General features: G+C 38.8%; 2 protein-coding genes across 4 annotated transcripts in view; both read right to left on the reverse strand.

Moving 5' to 3' along the window:
- LOC131690514 (uncharacterized) overlaps nt 1-22,639 on the reverse strand; it is an 84,536-nt gene that overhangs the window by 9,170 nt on the left and 52,727 nt on the right. The window lies entirely within an intron of this gene.
- LOC131690516 (uncharacterized) lies at nt 15,307-17,340 on the reverse strand. 3 transcript variants are annotated; one of them, XR_009305590.1, is made up of 2 exons: nt 16,154-17,339; nt 15,307-16,076 (listed from the first exon to the last, which is right to left on the reverse strand). XR_009305590.1 is itself a non-coding variant. In XM_058976357.1 (2 exons), the coding sequence occupies exon 1, from the start codon at nt 17,049-17,051 to the stop codon at nt 16,251-16,253; it is 801 nt and encodes a 266-aa protein (XP_058832340.1). In that variant the 5' UTR covers nt 17,052-17,340; the 3' UTR covers nt 15,307-16,076; nt 16,203-16,250. The 3 variants fall into 3 exon arrangements, 1 of the variants encoding a protein (XP_058832340.1); XR_009305591.1 differs by having other exon boundaries at nt 15,307-15,905; nt 15,983-17,339; XM_058976357.1 differs by having other exon boundaries at nt 16,203-17,340.

Genomic DNA, 22,639 nt, shown 5'->3' on the forward strand with positions numbered 1-22,639 from the left:
ATTTCGCCACCTCCAAGATCATGGTCATAAGGAGCACCTTCTTCCAGCACCGATACACCTGGAGATCACCGCAACAAGCAGAGACGCAAATTGATCATGTTCTGATTGATGGACGGCACTTCTCGGGCATTATCGACGTAAGGACCTATCGGGGCGCTAACATCAACTCGAACCACTATCTGGTGATGTTTAAACTGCGTCCAAAACTATCCGTAGTGAACAGTGTAAGATACCGGCGCCTGCCGCGGTATAACCTGGACCGACTGAGGGAAACCAACGTCGCGATAACGTACGCGCAGCATCTTGAAGCAGCGCTGCCACCGGAGGAGGAGCTCATCGATGCTCCCCTTGAGGACTGCTGGACCAGGACTAAAGCAGCCATAAGCAGCACTGCGGAGAGCGTCCTGGGATACGTACAGAGGAGTCGACGGAACGACTGGTTCGATGGCGAGTGCCAAGAGATATTGGACGAGAAGAATGCAGCACGCGCAGCGATGTTGCTTCAAGCCACTCGTCAGAACGTGGAGTCATATCGACGGAAGCGAAAATAGTAGACTTTTTCAGGACAAAAAGCGCCGCCTGGAAGAGTCTGAGAGAGAGGAGATGGAGCTGCTGTATCGCTCTCAGGAAACGCGGGCGTTCTTCAAGCTGAATAACTCTCGCAACGGTTTTGTGCCGCGGGCCGAAATGTGTAGAGACAATAAAGGTGGCATCTTGACGAACGTGAGGTGGTCGAAAGGTGGAGACAGTACTACAATGAATATCTAAATGGTGCGCAGGCGTACAATCGGGCGTTCGAGGAGGACGATTATGTCAGTGTCGCTTCCGACGGGGATGTACCGGCGCCCACTATGAATGAGGTTAACAAGGCTATTCAACAGCTCAAGAACAACAAGGCAGCTGGTAAGGATGATCTAGGAGCGGAACTCTTCAAGGTGAGTCCTGAGAAACTGACGGAATGTTTGCACCGAATAATCGAAAGAATCTGGGACAGAGAACAGCTACCGGAGGAGTGGAAGGAAGGGGTCATCACCCCGATATACAAGAAAGGCGATAAATTGGATTGTGAAAACTACAGGGCGATCACAGTGACAAATGCCGCTTACAAAGTGCTATCCCAGATTCTGTTCCGGCGCCTATCACCGCTGGTAAATGAATTTGTCTGGAGTTATCAGGCCGTTTCATCAACGGTAGATCAACAAACGACCATATCTTTACTATACGGTAAATCCTCCAAAAATGCCGTGAATACCAGGTCCCGACACATCACCTGTTCATCGACTTCAAAGCCGCTTATGACACGGTGGACCATGTAGAGCTATGGAAAATGATGGACGAGGGAAGCTGACAAGACTGATTAAGGCTACGATGGATAGTGTAAGGTGCTGTGTCAAAATTTCGGGCGGCATCTCGGATCCGTTTGAAACACGCAGGGGACTAAGACAAGGCGATGTGTTGTCCTGCCTGCTGTTCAATATAGCGCTGGAAGGTATAATGCGAAGAGCGGAGTTCAACATGCGGGGCACGATTTTCACGAGGTCCGGACAGTTCGTGTGCTTCGCGTGGACGACGTGGACATAATCGGTAAAAACAAGGAGACGGTAGCAGATCTGTATACCCGACTGAAGCGCGAAGCATCCGAAGTATCCGGAAAGTACCTCAAGCTGGAAGGGTACGGTGGGCGGGGAATGTTGTGAGGATGCCGGACAACAACCCCACCAAGTTTTCACCTCCAACCCGACAGGTACAAGACGGAGAGGAGCGCAACGTTCTCGGTGGCTAGACCAAGTGGAGCAGATCCTGGCGAGTATCGGGCACACGATATATATATATATATATATATATATATATATATATATATATATATATATATATATATATATATATATATATATATATATATATATATATATATATATATATATATATATATATATATATATATATATATATATATATATATATATATATATATATATATATATATATATATATATATATATATATATATATATATATATATATATATATATATATATATATATATATATGAACTAGTTTAAATCGAAATGTGTATGTGATAAATAACAATTTGTATTTATCATGTTAGTATTAGATATTTTATGGAAATCCATCCAGAATATTTTTAAAACATATATAATGTTCTCTTTAGAAAGGTTTTAGCAATGAAAATGCTTGACTCGACTATATGAGATAGAGGTTAGGTCTAAAACAAAAATTTGTAATTCGACCAGCGCCTCAAAAATGTGACATCATTTCAAATGACTGTAGCGCTGGTAATTTTTTATGAATTTACGTCATTTAATCATCAATCGATTCAGAAAAGTCCAACTTTGTTTTGGTATTTCAACTGTACACTATTGAAAACTCCGCATTATTGTAAAACATTGTGAAAATGTTAGAAAATAGACAAAGTTTTTTCTTACATTTTATTAATTGTTGGTGAATTGTAATAATTTGAAAACCAATCGATTCAGGCAAAAAACGTTATAAAATTTATTTGTGTGTTTTATTAAAACATAGGGGAATTATGGTTAAAACCGACACCTTAAGCTTAACACTTTTTCTAGGTTGCCACAAAACCAATAAAATTATAATTTCTGCGCAGAATTCTTCTTCTGAAAATTCTTCACAAGGCTTAATTTCGTCAGCACTTCAAAAAATTAATTTCATTAAAAATGATTGGTTGAAAAACTTGGAAAACATAGTGACCTTTTGTAGGCACTGCGGGTAAAACCTACACCCCATAGGGGTAAAATTGACACCCCCTTTAATTTATTTTCTCTCTTCTTTTTTTATTAAAAATGTGATAGTAATAAAGTGTGAATATGTGAGATGCAAACATGTGCTTTTGTAGTTTCCTCATTTAGTGAGGGGATGAGAGTTCGAAAGCGTACTGTTGTAAACAAAAGAATTTTATGCTATAGGGTTATTTCATGATATGAGTATTTCCAAATAATCCTTACGCACATCATTGAAACCTTCAGTGTTATTTTATTTCGCGAGAGAAAATTTGCAAGGGTTCTACATTCTGTTAATAGGATTCATTCACTTATAAGTAATACACACTTCGCAGCAAAACTGCCTGGCTCAGACTTTGATTTTTCGGGACTCTGATCATCAATGATCTACCGGGGTATACAAAAGATCATTGTCTCACTGTGATAAAGTTCATCTATGACAAACCAAGAGAACACTAGAAATTGGGTTGGATGAGTTTTTTGCAGAAGTAGCAAAAGCTTCAATAGAATCTGATAAGCAAATATTCCAATTTTTGATTTTTAAGGAGACTTATAAGAAATAAACACAATAAAAGTATTTCTGTGTATTTCAGCTATTACTATGGTATGCTAATAGTGTAATTGAAGTGTCACAAAGATTTCCAGCCTTTTGTAATGAATCGAAAGTAAACACAACCATCTTAACAGCGTGTCGGTTTTACCCTAACCAAAGGGTGTCGGTTTTACCACAACAGCGCACATTAAAAAAAACCGATTTAATCCACCTAGCAGTGAGATGAGACATTTCTTACACATTCACACACTCTATTGGATTAGTTTGCAGAACTCACGAGAAGTAAGCACCCAACTAGAGGTGGGATGAAAACAGTTTCTAGTCTTGCACGAATATAATCTCGAAAAAACGGAATAAATTATAGAAATCAACAAAACGACCGAAATAAAAAAACTAAAGCAAAAAATGAAATAATAGGTTATTAAATTCATAAAATGAGTAGAAAAATTAATGTAAATCAAAATTATAATATACACGAATCAAATTAGATTAGGTTATTAAATAAAAATTAAGATTATATTTAGAAATAGTTATAAGATTAATAGAATAAATTGACTCATACTAACAAATTGGATGAAATAAAACGAATGACTGAACATTAAATGCATAAAATTAAAGATATGAATAAAATGCATCAAATGAATCAATTGAATCAAATGAATTAAATGAATTAAATGAATCAAATGAATCAAATGAATTAAATGAATCAAATGAATCAAATGAATCAAATGAATCAAATGAATCAAATGAATCAAATGAATCAAATGAATCAAATGAATCAAATGAATCAAATGAATCAAATGAATCAAATGAATCAAATGAATCAAATGAATCAAATGAATCAAATGAATCAAATGAATCAAATGAATCAAATGAATCAAATGAATCAAATGAATCAAATGAATCAAATGAATCAAATGAATCAAATGAATCAAATGAATCAAATGAATCAAATGAAACAAATGAATCAAATGAATCAAATGATTTAAATGAATCAAATGATTCAAATGAATCAAATGAATCCAATGCATCACATGAATCAAATGAATCAAATGAATCAAATGAATCAAATGAATCAAATGAATCAAATGAATCAAATGAATCAAATGAATCAAATGAATCAAATGAATCAAATGAATCAAACGAATCAAATGAATCAAATGAATCAAATGAATCAAATGAATCAAATGAATCAAATGAATCAAATGAATCAAATGAATCAAATGAATCAAATGAATCAAATGAATCAAATGATTCAAATGAATCAAATGAATCAAATAAATCAAATGAATCAAATGAATCAAATGAATCAAATGAATCAAATGAATCAAATGAATTAAATGAATCAAATGAATAAAAAGAATGGATGAACAAAATGAATAAAATAAAAAATAAATGAAATGCATAAATAAAACAAACGAATCAAATAAACAAAATGAACTGAAGTGATAAAATGAATAAAAAGAAGAAAATGAGCAGAATTTAATGCATTGATTAAAATGAAAAATTGAACAATGGTAAAAGGTTATAAATTAATATAAAGAAATAAATTTAATCAAATAAATTATTTGGATGGAATGATTAAAACTGAAAAAGTAGTCAGATTATTAAAATGAAGAAAGTGAACAAAATGAATAAACTGGAAAAAATGAATAAAATGCATTCAATGAAAACAATGAATAAAATAAGTTAAATGAATGATATGAGTAAAATGCACAAAAAGAGTAAACTGATCAAAGTGAATCCAAAGAATGAAACGAATAAAATAAGTAAAATGAACGCAGATGAACAAAACGAATAAAAAGATGCGGAATGAAATAATTAATCAAAAAGAAATGGTCATATATTTGAAGCTGAAAACGTTTTTGAATAAAAAAAATGAATAAACCGGATTGTACGAATTTGAGAATCATTGCATCAGAAAGTTTTGAAATGTTTTTGAAAATCCCATCTTCTGAGAAAAGGGTAATAAATATGCAATGGACTTTCTAGGGCTTCCATCTTTTTTAGTTTTATTCTTTTTGTTTTCATGCTTCTTTACTTGACGAATTCGAAGTTTACTTTTTGGTCACATATTCACGACAAAAGATTTATGTGCAGAACAGAATTTACTGGTCCAGTATTTTAACGCGCAATTGAATATAGTAAAGTGAGACAAGGTCACATGTGCTTTCAAGCCCCTTGAACAGAGAACGACAGAGGGAGAATGCGATTCGTGAATGAGACAGGTAGATATTTCAAAGTTTTTATTTGCATTGAAATAAATAGTGTGAAATGTCTAGGCTATGTCGATTGCATAAAAGCCGTGTTTGTATTGTTTCGTTCGGAATTCTCGTGCAGGAAATATGGATAAATAAGTCTTATACAGACCAATATTGTGAAAAAGAAATGGTTAAAACTACTCAGTATATCCAAATATGGACGACGATAAGTTAGAAGACACATTGTAGTTGCATCCCCCATCGAGAGTGGCTACTTTGGGAGACTTCTTTTCCTGGATCTGATTTGTGGATCTGATTTGTGGATATTTTTTTTCATGAAAGTTCGTACCAATACAACGAATGTGCAGCTGATACAACTCATGGTTCATTCGCCTGCGCAACGTTCCGTCTTCCATCTGCACGCCACCATAGATGGAACGCAACACCTTTCGTTCGAAAACTCCAAGGGCGCGTTGGTCCTCCACGAGCATAGTCCAGGTCTCGTGGCCGTAGAGGACCACCGATCTAATCTAATCTAATCAAGACTGAAGATAAACAACTTCGTGCGGCGGGGAATTTTGTTCGACCGGAGCGTCCTATGGAGTCCAAAGTAGGCACAATTTCCCGTTATGACCCGTCTCTGAATTTCTCTGCTGTTATCATTGTCGTCGGTTACCAGTGAGCCCAAATACATGAATTCGTCGACCATCTCGATTTCGTCACCGTCAATCCGAACTCGGGTGGGAGGTTCACATTGTCGTCTCTAGAACCTCTTCCTCTCATGTATTTTGTCTTCGAAACGTTGATGGCAAATCCAATCCTGCTGGCTTCAGCTTTCAGTCTTTGAGCATAAATTTCATTCAAAATTCAATAGAGATGCGAATAGTTTAAATATCGCACGTGGAATGTCTCTTTTGAAAATTTTCATCGTCAAACTTTCATATTACTCAGTTAAGCCAAATATTTTTCTGATATAGCCATGAATTTCCTTAAGCATAGTGTAGATATAGGCTTTGAATAGAATTGAATTAAATTTGAGTTGATGTAGCAGCAGACAAGAAATAATTTTGTTTTCTCAAACCTTCGCAATTACAATTAATAAATATTTCAGATTGGTAGAAGATCTTATCACACAACTTAGAAATGGATACAGAAATAGCTAGATAGATGCGATAGAAGAGAGAGACAGAGAAAGAAAGAGAGGGAGAGAGAGAGATGGGGGGGGGGAGGGGGCGTGTGAGGAATGGCAAATGATGGTTAATGCAGTGACATTATTTTTATAGGTATATTATTATGATATATTGATTTCTTACATTCTTATCATAAATAATGTAAGTAGTAATTTTTGCGCCATAACCAGTATAACCTAAATCTTGCAAAAGAGCTAAATTTTCGCTAGATTTTTGGGCTTGTTACAGTTGCTTTCGGTGACGCCACAAGTATAATTATATTAGAAATCTTTTATCTCACTACTAGGTGAATTACTTGTTGATCTGTGTATTGATATACCATTTAACATTTACTTCATGATTGAACGCAATGCCTAATCCAAGGGATTAATTCTAGAGCTAACTGTTTCTTTATCAACACATTATTTTGTCTTTGAAGTGAACTTATATATTGATTTTTGAGAAATAGTTAATTTATTATAAAGGTAATTCACAAAATGTTCTCAACAGCGAATTCCTTGAATCACGTAGATGTGTTTCCATACCCCGATATTCAAAATCGGTTTAGTTTTGCCCCTAAAACACCAGTAAAGCAATACTCTGTATGAAACAATTTCATTTTTAGTTAGTGGAAATTGGTAAGCGAGGACTAAAAATACAAAATGTTCAATATCTCCGCTGCTTGTGCACGGATTTAGACAATCTATAGCTTGTTAGAAAGGTATTTGTAGGACAAAATTGTATTGTTTGAAAGTTATTTGCAAAAAACCTGCCGTGTTTTGACAAAATCGCCCATATCTCAGAAAGTAAACAACATATCGAAAATCAAAAATAATAGTGTCAAATGGCAACGTTAGGCCTTTCATTTGAAACTAATTTCATTAAGATCGGTTCAGCCATTGCTGAGATAATTACATGACATTTTGTACATACATACATACACACATACACACACACACACACACACACATACAGACATTGTCTCAATTTGTCGAGCTGAGTCGATTGGTATATGAGACTCGGCCCTCCGGGCCTCGGAAAAAGTTTTCAAAGTTTGAGCGAATCCTATACATTTCTTTTGTAAGAAATGTAAAAAGCAATTAAAAATATTGAATTTCTCAAACTCGTCTTCAATGCATCATAGGAAAGGCCGATAATAATAAGTACTGAAAAATGTGGTGATTTGAAAAGCTTTTGTTCGGTTAAAACCTTAAAATCTACCTACAAAATCTAACATCCAGACGAGCATGAACGCTGCTGTCGTATTTTTTGTTTATTTTTATGGCGTTCGGCATACTAACCAATTTGTCTTCAAATACTTTACATAATCGTCCTAATAATAAAGTGTCATGATGAAATCAATAAAAATTTAATTTATAGGGAAAGTTGTGAGGTGTCGGTTTTACCCATAGTGTCGGTTTTTCCCACAATTCCCTTACACATGTTTCTGACCGAATTATTTTATTGCCATGCTTACTCTGTTGGGAGAATAAGTAAGTCTATTGATGTTGCTGCTGAACTTTCCGCATTTGTCATATACAACGCTTAGAATCGATTAGAACAGACTGAATACGTCCAACGCACAAATTCCACTGCAAAAAAAACTAGGAGTGGGTAATATTCGGGACATAACCGCGGTGTTGATGTAGGACTAAACTTGGGCATATCATATGACATTCATGGATAATTTGAACCAATCTTCAGTGATTGGGACTATGCACTTTTTGAATGAATGTTAACTGGATTTAATTTGATAAACATTTGCATATATGAATCACTGATACATGTTCAGCAGAATTGACAGGCGCAAACTCAATGCAAGTTATTAAATGGAACTTTCTAATTCAATTCTTTTCCATTATGTTTTCATCCTAATAAGAACGGTTTGCAGATAACTATTTTTGGTAATACCAGACGAGAATCCTTTCTAACGATTCGAACATTGCCCGAATTCGCTTCTGCTGCGTACATACACGAACATTCCCCTTTCGCAGCTCACGTTGAATGAGCATTATATATATATATATATATATATATATATATATATATATATATATATATATATATATATATATATATATATATATATATATATATATATATATATATATATATATATATATATATATATATATATATATATATATATATATATATATATATATATATATATATATATATATACATTTTTCTTTTTTTTTGCATAAAATGTTATTTATTTAATCCGTGTTTAGTTACATAATGTACATGTCAAGTGTTTCAGCTAACAACTCTTCATCTTTGATTTTTGCATCTTCGATTGTTTGGTTCAATTCCTCTTAATGTTTGTTTATGTTTTACATATTGTGTTTGAGAACATCTAGGAACTAATAATTATTAAAAACTTGGCCTACCTATCTAAATCTAACCCTAACCTAATTCATTTAATTCATTAATGATCTGCTCTTCAGAATTGGCGCATCGATCTCTATACCGTGCACAGTATTTATTGAAGCTTTCGTCCAGAACATCCATAGAGGCCATCTCATGCACCTCACCGGTCCTTGTCCAGGGGGGACACTTAGAATCATTTTAAGGATTTTATTTTGGATGCGTTGGAGCTTCAGCCTGTGTGTTCTCGCGCAACCCTGCCATACGGGGACTGCATATTCGATGACAGGGTAGATGATTTGTTTATAGACAGCCATCTGATTCTTCAGGCTCAGTCTTGATGTTCTACATATCATCGGGTACAAAGACCGGATGAGTATGTTGCATTTAATGATAATTTTGCTAACATGAGACCTGAATATCAGATGTCTGTCTAAAGTAAGGCCTAGGTAGACCACTTCGTCGGACCACCGGATGAGAGCGCCACCAAACCGTATTTTGCATTCGTCAGACGGAACAAGTCTTGGTGATCTCGAATGTGGAAACAGGATGACCTGAGTTTTTGCCGCATTGATTACAACTTTCCATTCAGAGCGTTGATAATACGCCCCTTGTATAGGATGGCAGTATCGTCAGCGAATTGTGACAAGACTCCACCTCCCGGGAGAGTTGGGATGTCAGAGGTGAAGATATTATACAAGATGGGCCCAAGGATACTTCCTTGGGGCACACCTGCAGGGATGGCAAATTTCTCTGATAGAACATTCTGCAGAGACACCTGGAATGCTCTATTCGAAAGATAGTTTTTAATTATCTTGATCAGATACATTGGAAAATTATAGCTATGCAGTTTAAAAACCAGGCCATCGTGCCACACATTGTCGAATGCCTTTTCAATGTCCAAGATCGCCATTGCTGTCGTCTTAGACATTGACCTGTTCCGCTGGATGATGTTGATGACTCGAGTGAGTTGGTGGATGGTGGACCTTCCTTTACGGAACCCAAACTGTTCCTCAAGGAAGACACCATGCTCATTTGCGAAAGAGAGTATTCGGGTTTGTACTGACTTCTCGAACAGCTTGGAAAGGGCAGAGAGCAAGCTGATGGGACGGTAACTCTTGGAAATAGAAGGGTCTTTCCACGGTTTCAGTACTGGGATGACTTTAGCTAACTTCCACACTGAAGGGAAGTAGCAAAGTTCCCAGCACCGATTGAAAATTTTATCAATGAAGTCAAATGAGCGGGTGCTCAAATGCTTCAGCTCGATGTTAAATGTGTTATCGAAACCGGGGGCCTTCATATTTTTGGATGATTTGATATAAGCTCTGAGTTCCTCCGCAGTGACTCTCGACTCCTCCGGGATCAAACTGTCCGATCGGTCAACCATGGCCACACCCTCAGCAACAGTCCTTTCGTGCGGACTAACTATATTGAGTCCCAAATTATGAGAACACACAAACTGGCGCCCAGCTCATTCGCCTTTTCGGCAGGTGTTAATAGAAGAGAACCATTATCCCCACCCCCAGGCAGGACCAGTGGGGGAACAGGTTTTGGCCTAGATTTAAGCACTTTGCTAAGCTTCCAGAACGGTTTAGAGTGATCTGGTAGTTGCTTCATCATATGACTGAAGTTTTGATTTCTCAACTCCAAAACACGGTTTTGAATAACCTTAGACAGTTGTTTGTATTGTTCCTTCTTTTCTGGTAGACGGGTTCGTTGGAACTGCCTTCGGTAGATGTTTCTTAACCTGATCAAGTATTTAGTGGTGTTGTTTATTTGAATATAGTTACTCACCGGGGCAGTTTCACGTACATGAGCCACTCAAGCGCTGGAGAGGGCCGATTCGATGTCGTTCAACGCGTGGTCGATGTCATCAGTTGTTTGGAGAGGATGTTCGTTGTTGATGCAGCTGTCGACCGTCCGTTGGTAGGCCAGCCAGTTAACGTGGTGGTAGTCTTTTCGTCGAATGCTCTTGGTTTCGGCCACGTTTCCCAGTTTCGTTGTACGATTCGGTTAACGTTTGGCCGAGGCCTCCTTCCTGATGCGGATGAATTCTGCCCGGCGTGGGCAAGCTATGCTGGTAGCAGGGTGGTCACCCTCACAATTTGTGCACTTCACTTTCACTTCTGATTCCTCCACCACTTGTATTGTGGGACTCTGTGCACTTCATACACCTACTCTTGATGTGGCAATTTTTGGCTCCGTGCCCGTAATTTAGGCAGTTCGTGCACTGCGTAACTTCGCGGTGAACTGGCTTGTATCTCTCCCACTCCACTATGATATGGAAGATAGATTAATTGTTTTTCAGTTCACTAATGGAGATGGACCCTCTCTCCAAGTGAATCAAATATAGTTGATCTCGATATTTCAGGTCCTTATTGTGTTGCTTCATTTTATAAACCACCAGTGGTTTCAGTTTAGCCTCTAATAGCGCCTCCTTTAGTTCTTCTTCCAGCATGTCTGGAAGACCGCGAAGCACCACCTTTAGTGGTTTGTTAGCACTGATGTCGTGAGTAAAATACTCCGCTTTTGTTTGCTTCAGGTAGCACTGCACTGCGTTGTAATGATTCTGCGATGGCACGATGATTTTGTAACCGTCAGTGCAGAGACGGATTGTTGCTTGTAGACCGCGATTGATGAGCATGTTCATATCCGACCGCAACGTCGGCGGAAATCCCTTCAAATAGAACGGAGGCATTTTCTCCTTCTTTTCGATTTTCTCCTCTGCATCGACAGGAAGGCTGGAATATTTGTTGTTACCAAGCAACCGGTTGGCGGCTGTCTCCGATCCATTCTGCTTCAGCCGCTTAGCAGCTTTGAGATCCTCCTTGGATCTGTGACGCGATTTGCCCATCACTCGGGAGCGACGATGCGATTGCGAATGACGCAATAAAACGGGAATGTGTGAAAAACTTGTAACGAGTTTAAAAAAACGTCCAAACAGCACGAGCGATAGACGACTAATGGTGAGCATTGTATATCGCAATGCGATCTCTTTTATAAACTTTTTAGTGCAGATCCTTTTGTGCGACAAATGGAAATATTTTCATCACTCTTTTTGGTGTGGCTTTCGCTTAGTAGCACGGTTGACACATTCACCAATGTTCTTAAAAGATTTGCAAAAACTTACTTGTAGATTAATTAAATATTTGCTTATATTATGATTCACTGATAAAGGTTCAGAATTAACAAACTCAATACAATTTAATAAAAGGAACTGACTAATTAGATTCTTTTTCCATTATGTATTCGTCCTAATGAGGACGGTTTGCAAATAACCATGGCGCAAATCCATCAATTAAAAGCGCTACCGGAAAATAAGCACCAATAATTCTTTACAAGTATTTTGTTAGTCCTGAAAAGGACTATCAGCAACATTGGAGACAAGTTAATTTACTTCATGCCGGCGGTAATTTTTTTCGTGGCAGCTTTCTTGGTAGGTTTGGCGGCCTCCTTTGGTTTAGGGGTCTTCGGCTTGTTCGCTGCAGTCTTCGATGCTTTCGTGGCAGTTGCTATCGCATTGGCATTTTTCGCAGCAGCCTTTGGCTGTTTAACCTTCTCATCACCTCCTCCACCAACGTTTTTCTTCTCTCTCGTGGCAGTCGATTTAGTTGGTCGTCCGATGCAGCTTCATAATGGGTGATTTAACACGCACGTCCGTTCTGCACTGCATCTTACGCACGTCTGGCTTTGAGAAAAGTTGTGACACACATATTTATAGTATTTGTAGTATTTTTGTATTTGTATAAAAAAAAGTCCAACTGACAATTTGTCTTAATGAACTATACTAAACTAAGGTAAACTAAACATAATTAAAATAGTGACAATACACGGCGACGAAACTGCGAAGAGTTCATGACGAAGTCGAAAATTTCAGCAAACTCGTTGAAGCGACGACTCATTGCTAAAATTGGACTATTGGTAGCGTAGTTAGTGCTGCGCATTTCAGAATGCAGCAGGGCTCGAGGGCGAAGAGAACGGGTAGGCGCGTAGAGGTTGATTTGCGCTAGTAGCTCCGGATCATCATATTCAGCCAGCAGAATCTTTGACACGAAGGTAGTTTGCGCTGCATGTCTCCGGCGTGTTAAAGTATTAAGTCCTAAAAGACAACAACGGTCCTCGTACGGTGGCAGGTTTAATGGATCGTTCCACGGCAATTCACGTAACGCATATCGTATGAATTTACGCTGGACTGCTTCGATCCTAAGGCTCCACGTAGCTTGATACGGGCACCAAACGACGTTTGCAAATTCCAACTGCGGGCGCACCAATGAGCAATAAAGAGCCTTGAAGCATAGAGGATCCCGAAATTCGTTGGATATTTTGAAAATAAATCCCAGCAAACGATTGGCTCTGTCGATGGTCGCTGAGACGTGATGAGTATACGTTAGCTTATCATCAAGAATGACTCCTAGATCCTTCACGTGGTCAACGCGTTGTAGTAGAGTTCCTGCGATGTTATAGTTGAAGGTAACCATATTTCTCGTTCGATAATAGCTGATGACAAAACATTTTGCAACGCTAAGGACCATCATGTTTCTTACACACCAGCTATAAAAGGTGTCAATAAGATGCTGTAGCTCACGGCAATCGGCTTCATTCCGTATAACAAGAAAAATTTTTAAGTCGTCGGCAAAAAACAGCTTTCCTCCACGGCTTAGAACGAAAACCGCATCGTTCACGAACAGTGAAAAAAGTAGTGGACCTAGCGTACTACCTTGAGGAACTCCGGAAGTGTTGAAAAAGGATTCTGAAACAATATCGCCAATTTGAACAACGATTTCACGGTGCACAAGGTAGGATCGAAGCCAATGGCAGAATCTAGTAGAACACCCTAGCTTATCAAGCTTTGTTATCAGTATCTCATGATTAACTCTATCAAAAGCTGCCTTTAGATCGGTGTAAATAGTATCCACCTGCAATTTCTTAGACATTTGTTCCGTGCAAAATGACGTAAAGCAGACGAGATTCGTCTCGACTGAACGTCCTGGGAAAAATCCGTGCTGAGATGTATTAATGTAGTGTCGACAAGCAGAAAATAACGCCTCGTTGATAATTGATTCAAAAACTTTAGATTCGACTCCTAGCGAAGAGATTCCGCGATAGTTCGCTATGTTGCGTTTGTCACCTTTCTTGAATACCGGGAACATAACTGAGCATTTCCAATCCTCAGGAAACGTTTGCTGCTGAAGCGATAGGTTAAAAATATATGCAAGTGGTGTTACAAGTAAGTCCGAACATTTTTTCAATACAGTTGAAGGTATAGCACTGAGGCCGGGTGCATAAGATGACTTGGTTTTCCGAATTGCAGATATAACCATTTGTTCAGAGACAGTAAACACATCCAAATCAACAGCACAAGCAGGAACGTCGCGAGAGGCATTTTCGAGTTCGTTTGCGGTTGGCGAGTCAGTTGAAAAAACACTCGAGAAGAATCTGGCAAACAGCATACATTTCGCCACAGTTGTCGTAGCTTCTTCGCCGTCGTAAAGCATCCTTGATGGAAGTCCAGTTTCTTTACGCTTCGTGTTGACAAATGACCAAAAGCCCTTCGGGTTTCGGCGTAGATTATTCTGGATGCGGTTTACATAGCGTTTGTACAGAAGCTTGTTGTAACAACGATACTCATTACTGGCTAAAGTGAACATGCGCTTAGAAAGAGGACACCGTCGATTTGTGTACGCACGTAGGGTTTTTGCTCGAGTACGTTTTAGCTTTCGAAGAGTGCTGTTTGACCAGGGTGGCTTGCTAGGAGGCTGACATTTAGGCACTGAGGTCTCAACACAGTTCAGTAGTAGTCGCTTGTAGATGGCAACTGCAGCATTAACACTCACTTGGGCATGCAGTACACTCCAATCAATTTGCGACAGAGAACTGCGCAGCTTTACAAAATCAGTTTTGCGAAAGTTGAGACGGTCGACAGAAAGAGTTTCTACATACTGAGCTGATCGAATAGTGCCAATTGAGATTTCAAGCGCGGGATGAAAGTTGTCAAGTGGAACAATCACGCTGGATGCTTCATTGACGGAACATACAGGTATAATAGTTTCACTAACAAAGACGAGATCCAGAAAGCGTGACTGGTGGTTAGGAATCATGCTTACTTGACTTAGCCCGTTGAAAGCAAATCCGTCCAGTAGCAAACGACTGGCGATGTTGGTTGTCGAAGCAATCGGGTCCGGGTAAGCGTATCCGTGTCGTGACGGTACCCAAATGAGTCCTGGCTGATTGAAATCACCATCATCACGCCATCCGCGCCAGCTTGTGAAGAAGCGTTATTCACAGCATCCATGTGAAGTTGCATGATATTGCAGTCGAGTCGCTTTTCAGGAGGAATATAGACAGCACCAATATAAAAGTTCCTCGATGGAGTTGTAATTCTAACCCAAACAGCCTCAACACTGGTTAAACTACCGACATCAATCTCACATGAGGCAAATGCGGTGGAAACAGCAATCAAAACTCCTCCTCCACGTCCGCGAATACTGTTGCCACTATTTCGGTCCGCACGGTATACGGTGTAAGCATCGCCGAAAAGCTGCACTGATGTTATACGCGCATCGAGCCATGTTTCGGTGAAGACGCAAACATCGTAGTCACCGTCCACAGCAGCTAAATACACGTCATCAATTTTCGTCTTAAGCCCTCTCGCGTTCTGATAGTAAATCCGCAAACCATCAGTGTCATGTGAGAGGTGTCGTGCTGCATTCCAAGTTTCAGGACTGTGGGCTCGATGATCACTATCACCGCAAATAGCGCGGGGAGAGCAGGATGTACTGTTGTCAGGAAGGGGAACAAGCTGCGATACGGAGGGAATGACTGCGTCATAACTGTTGCGTCCAGCGGCTGACTGCAATGGGAGGCATACTTGAAGGTGCGCAGTATCACGTGTAGCTTCGGAAGGACATATATTATTTAAATGTTTACCTGAGCGGACAGATGCGATGCGATCGAAATTATCATTTTGACATTGAAGGTTCGCTGGAGCGGTAGAGTCGATTGAGTAGTGTTCATCAGCAGACTGTAAGTGAAATTTACATTGAGGGTGTGCAGCATCTTGAAGTGCTTCGGAAGGACATATACCCTTCTTGGCTTTACCTGACACAGAAGAAGTTGCCGATTCGCCAGGTAGTTCGATGTCGCTCACCGAGGAACATGAAATTAGACAGACGAGTTTATCCGGGATAGCTTGGCGCTACTGTCCACCACCAGATGGATTCTTCTTCGCAGCGATCCTGATGATAGGCCGTTGAATTTTTGAATTGGTCACAAATTCACGAAAGTAGATGTTCTCCGGCCAAGAGTCTTTGGACAGAGCCTTATCCCTACATGATTTGCTAACGCCAACTTTGAAGGTGATGAAGCTCAGCGATGAGAGATCCTTATCCTTAGGAACTAGGCGAACTATTTTTGGTTGCATATCCTTTCCCAGACAATCTTTCACAAGTCTAGAAACTTCATCGTCCGTCGTGCTGGGATCAAATGCAGACAAGTAGACCCATAACAGCTCCTCAGGTGGTGATACTGTTTTTATCGTTTCAAACGCAGCTTTTGCTCCACGAATATTAGTGATTTTTGCTTTGAGCGGATCATCTTCACGCTTGCGCTTAGGAGTGTTTGGAACGGGATTATATGCAGCAATCCCTGTCCAAGGTGTATTTACCGTTGGAGATAGCGGTTTTGTGTCGACTTTAACCGAGAGAGCTTTAACGACATCTTTTAAATCAGCTATGTCATCCTTTAATGATTTCAGAGAATTGTCGTCGGGCATTGCATTGTCGCAACAACGCGAAGCCATTCTGCGGAAATTATCGTTACAAAACAAATCAGCACATCCGTTACACATCCAGAATATATTCCGTGAGTGGATTCCCAGAACATCACGAACGTCATAATCCAACTTGACACATATCATGTGAAACGAATTTCCGCAATACCCACGACAGGTGATTCGCTCAGAATCATTTATGACTTTCGAGCAGTTGGTACAAGCCATGCTTTTGAGCAAAGAAAATAACGCCTACCGGGTATGCAATAAACGCAGCAAAAATGAAGCGAACTTGCATGCAACTATCAGCTATCCACCAGAAGATGTCGCTTTTGTCAACAAATTGAGCGTAACGTTGTGCAAAGTGATAACGTCAAGTAGAAAAAAAAACACGAAACTATCACTTTCACTAAAAACAACACTTGCAGCTATCAGATATGATGCTGGTTAAGTTCATGAAACTTCAAAGTTCTTGCACAACCGATTAACACGAAAAATAAATAGTACAAAAATAAAAACGATCACGATTGTTCAACAAGTATAAATTAAAAAGAAAACTACTAGCTTTGTTGACGACCGGGGTGTAGCAAACAGTGATGCCAAAACAGTCATATAGGTTCTATCATCAATGTTTATTCGCATTTAAAGTAGTTTCTGAACTATTTAAACGCGTTTTCTATAGCAAACAACGTATCGGTTGCAAGCGTTGAACGTTTTCCTTCCGATTTATGAAATAAGATTGGTAATTCGTTTAGTAGGAGGAAAGTTATTAAGGTTCAAAATGTACGTAACGCTTGTGTTTTGAAAATATTGCAATGACACCCAGTATAGTAAAGAAAGACGTAAGTCCTACGTCAAAACGAGACAAGCGGAAAACATGCCATCGATGACCAAATAAAGCTCTACGTGTATTGTGCCTACACACTTTTCTGTGGGTTCGTCCGTCTCACTTTCGTAATAGCTTGGTGGAATAGTGGCTATGCGTAGAAATTAGCGGGAGAAAAAAAAGGTGGACTCGCATAGATCGCGGTCTATAAAATTCAGGAATGTGCAGGGTGTGCAGTAGAGTGGCTCGACATATGATATTTTTCAGCACAGCTCTTTTTGACTTCATTTTGTGGTTCCAAATGCATGTGCAAAATTTGGGAGCGGTCGGTTGCTTCCCAGGTTTGCGCATTGCGTGCAAAGTTTGTATGGGATTTTATTTGGGGAAATCAATTATTTTGCATGTAGGTTAATAAAGATCGCTATTTCACTCAATATTAAAAACCAGCTTTATAAAACTATAGTTCAAACCTTGGTTAACAGCTTTTTCGAAGAAGCTACGAGTTTTCAAAAAATAGTTGTAACGATTTTAAAACTTAAGGTTCAATCCAAATGCAGAAATTCATTATTTCTTCCAACACTGTCAGTATACCACCGACACGGATATTTTAAACTTAAATAATTGAGAATATAGTCATCGCAGAGACTTGGTATCATTGAATGAAATGTTCAAAATGAATTGCTGAATAACATAGGCGTAGTCAGAAAATGAAAAGAAGAGGAGGAGGGGAATATTGTACTCCCCAGTCCCATTTTGAGATAGTTGAGTATAACATAAGGAATACATCTTCAACGCAGGTTTATATCGCCGATTAAAAATTCATCTTACGTGTTTGAGTGCTACTATTTAAGGGCTCTACTGTTATCTCATTTAAAATGGTACAACGGTTAATAAGTTTTAATATTTGAAAACCCCATTTCTTAGCCGTTCCGTCAGAAATCATATCCATTCCTTGAAGTCTCGGAATTGTTTCTATTGATTATTTTAAATTATTTTCGTTTGAGAATCTAGAAACGAAATCAGGATAGTTACTTCAAACAGACGTTTTTGATGAAATTCGAGTTAGGTTCATGCAAAACAGAGGTGACGTTAGAAAAATTAAAATACACCTCACGTTAGAACCAAAAATGATTTCCAGAAGTGCATTAAATTTAGCCTCAAGCAAAAGCAATACATAAGGTGTAAATCCTAAATGTTGTAAATTTTACTTCCCACCGCAACGATTGTAGTATGATTCATATTTGGGTCTATCAAAATATTAAGAAAGTTCAGTCGTTCACATTTACAAGGACGTAATGATTCATTGTCTAATGACACAAAACAATCTAATAAAGGGGACTGGGGAGTACACAAGTTCCCCCTCTTTTTTCCATTTTATGACTACGTTTATGATATTCAGCAATTCATTGAACATTTAATTCAAAGGTACCTAGTCTATCCGACGAATATATTCTCATTTATTTAAGTTTTAAATGTCGATGTCGGGGGTGCATCGGCAGTATTGGAAAAAATAATAAATTTTTGCATTTGGATTGAACCTAAAGTTTTAAAATCGTTATAACTATTTTTTGAAAACTCGTAGTTACCGTCTTCGACAAAGTTGTTCCAAGGTTTTATAAAGCTGGTTTGTCATATTGCGTGAAATAGCGATCTTTATCAGCGTAAATGTAAAATAATTGATTTACCCATATAAAATCCCATACAAACTTTGGTCGCAATGCGCAAACCTGGGAAGTAACCAATCGCTACCAAATTTTGCACAGGCATTTGGGACCACAAAAAGAACTCAAAAAGAGCTGTACCCGCTAATTTAAATCAATTTGAAGTTTTCCTATACAACCGCGAGCTAATCTACACACCAAAAAATGATAAATTTAAACGACATGTAAATCAATACGAATGTAAACATACAACGATTGAATCAAAAATTTGATTGAAAATTACGTTAAAATTGATTGGAGCATCAAACAGCATACAATTTTGCACTTTCATTCGTGTAATATTACATGTCATTCATTTTACATCAGTATTCGAGTAAAAATACATTGAAATGTATTGGTTTTCCGTTTAAAGAAACTCTAATTTTCAATCCACGTGTAAAATTATAATAAAATTCGTTGAAGAAAGTATTATAAGTCGTGTGTATTTGTGGGGGACCTTAATTTTACATTTATATTCATGCTCCAAATATGTGCATGAAAATAAACTTAAAATTACAAAATATTTTTTTCTGTGTAGTGTGCAGCTGTCCGAAGCCGGGGATCTGCCATTTCCTTCCTGAACCGAAGACCATGTAACCTTCCTTGATTCTGAAATCGATGTGAGCTGTTCAGTTATGTTTTGAGTCAAGAATTACCCCAACGTACTTAACTTGATCTGCGACAACAATTTCAGAGTCAAAGAACTGCAACGGACGAACTCCGGTTGTAATCCTTCGTTGCGTGAAAAGCACCATTCATGTTTTATTTGGATTTTTTTCTTTCTGTTGAGTACATATGCCACTGCGACCAATATTTTGATCTATTGTTTATTTGGATTTGCTGATAGTCCAACATGAAGACACCATTGCTCAATAAACATAAAGCTTGATGCATCATATTAAAAAGTGTGTTGATGCAAATACCGGTGAGTATTATATGATAATGATCGGCCAAACCATATGTCGGAAACCCAAGCTTATTAAGTTACCTCAACAAGCCATCGGCGTCATAGAAGTGGTGACAGCACGCCACCTTGAGGACATCCGCAGACACTGTGTTTCCTTATCTCTACTTGTCCTAACGATGAGCACAGATGCCGGATGCTTAGTATTGCGTGTATCCAGTTTGGGATATATGAAGGTGCTCCATAAGCTCGTGCTGCTTCCAAGATGGATTCGAAAGAGACGTTGTCGTTGTGTAACAGGGTAGACTTCCTCCGCTGATATGCATAGTGCATTGCATGAAGCGGGTGATCACCTAAGCTAACATCCCGAATGTAGTGGTCGATTAAATGTTCCACTGATTTAAGAAGGAATGAGGTCGGACTGATCGGTCTAAAGCTCTTTGCATCCGTGACGCGGCCACCTTTGAAAATGTATTTTACAATTATTTCCCGTCACGCTAATGGAATTTATCTTGCTGCAAGACTACGAGTAAGAACCTTTTTCAAAATATGCTTGAAATGTTCATATCCTTTTTGTAGCAGAACTGGAATGATTTCATCTTTTCCCGGAGACTTATACGGAGCAAAATTTCAATCACCCATTTGCTCAATTCGGTTGTCACAATTCTACAAGCAAATGCTCAAGAATCAGAACTACCCTGAACAGTGAACAATCGGCAGTGATGGATGCGTACAGCCTGGAAAGTGTGTGTTAAAAAGAAAGTTAAGTACTACATCTTCGTCAGACGAGTATTCACCATTAGCAGTTATAATCGAACTGACATGAAAGTCGTTCGATTTCGAAAGTAACTTACTTAATCTGCTAGCCTTGTTGCGACTTGAGACATTTGTGCAGAGGCTTTTCCAACCACTTCGTTCAGACGATCGAAGGGCATTTCTGGATGCTTTGCGAGCAAATTTAAAAGCCTCCGACCCGTCCCTGCGTCTGCAATTCCAAGCTCTTCTACATAATTTTTTGAGTCGAACAAGATCGGTATTCCACCAAGGTGTTCCTCTAGAAATCGTAGAGGTCCCAGTTCGTAGATTTAGGGTTACGATATGTGACGATATCTAGCGAGACGTCTAAATGATCAAAGGCAATGTACTTCTGATCAGATAACGGTTCGAGTTCGTTCGGTACGAGTCGGTTTTTCAACTTATGCGTAATATTGTCAAAGCACACAGTTACATCCAACACATCTTCCCTGCCAGTGAGTGCAAATGTTGTTGTCGAAATGCGATTTTCTACATCGAGGTACCCCAAATTATGTTGTGACCATTTGCATCACTGCCGATTATGAGGGGAAACTCATTTCTGCCACAATATAATACAACCCTTTTGAAATCATCGGAAGGCGATGGTTTGTTATGGCAAATATGCCGAACAATAGACGAATTCCTGTGTATGTTATTAGCAGTCATATTGACTGTGACAGCACAAATATCGAATATAAGACATGCGTCAATAGCACTATTCGTAAGAGTACATGCACAAGGCATTTCACGTGGATTTGTCATGTCATTTTTTGAAAGCTACGAATACGGGGTTAAGTAGCTTTCCAACATAGAAGTTTCCTTTACGGAAATACGGTTTTTGAACCAAAGCTATATAAGCTTTTTCTTCCTGCACAACGATGAATTCATTATTTCTGTACGTTTATGCTGAAGTTTTGATTTGTGCTCCTCTAACCATACTCGATCACAGCACTACACATTTCATTATCAGCACTTGTTGTACAGCAGCTAGAAGATAACATTTTGGCTTATAATCGCCTATAGCGAACCCTGAAATGGATAAAAGGGGATATTACCACCATTTGAACCCCAATATTTGCAAAGAAACTAACGTCCACTGCGTCAAAGATTCGCATAACACAGTAAGGGTAAAACCCACGACACTCCATGCACGATGTAACCCGTCAGGGTAACAATTTAGCACTGGGTGGAAATATACCCTTTCGTGCGTACTCTCTCCGTAGAGTGTATTGTTTACGAAAATTTATGCTCACCGCTGTTTCGATACCGTTCACTTTTTCTTGTAAATTTTTGTATAGTTTCGCGTTTGTGAACGGTTTTGTGCGTACAGATAGGTGTAGAAAATTTTGTTAAACATTTGTCAATAACTAACATAGGGCTTAGGTAGGTTACCGCGCTCCTCTTGCTGTTATATTGGTTGCTGTTTATGCTGCAAAGGAGATGACAGTTATGCGGCGGTGCGGTTTTGTGGTGATGGTGTTTGTTTTGGTGGAGTGGAAAAGGCGGCCATCGTGAAAAAACCAGAAAGCGACGAACCACGGTAGTGATCAGACGTCCAGAAGATTGTTTTTTCTCGGGACAGTTTCCCGCC

Source organism: Topomyia yanbarensis, chromosome 3 (assembly GCF_030247195.1).
Source record: "Topomyia yanbarensis strain Yona2022 chromosome 3, ASM3024719v1, whole genome shotgun sequence".
NCBI lineage: Eukaryota > Metazoa > Arthropoda > Insecta > Diptera > Culicidae > Topomyia > Topomyia yanbarensis.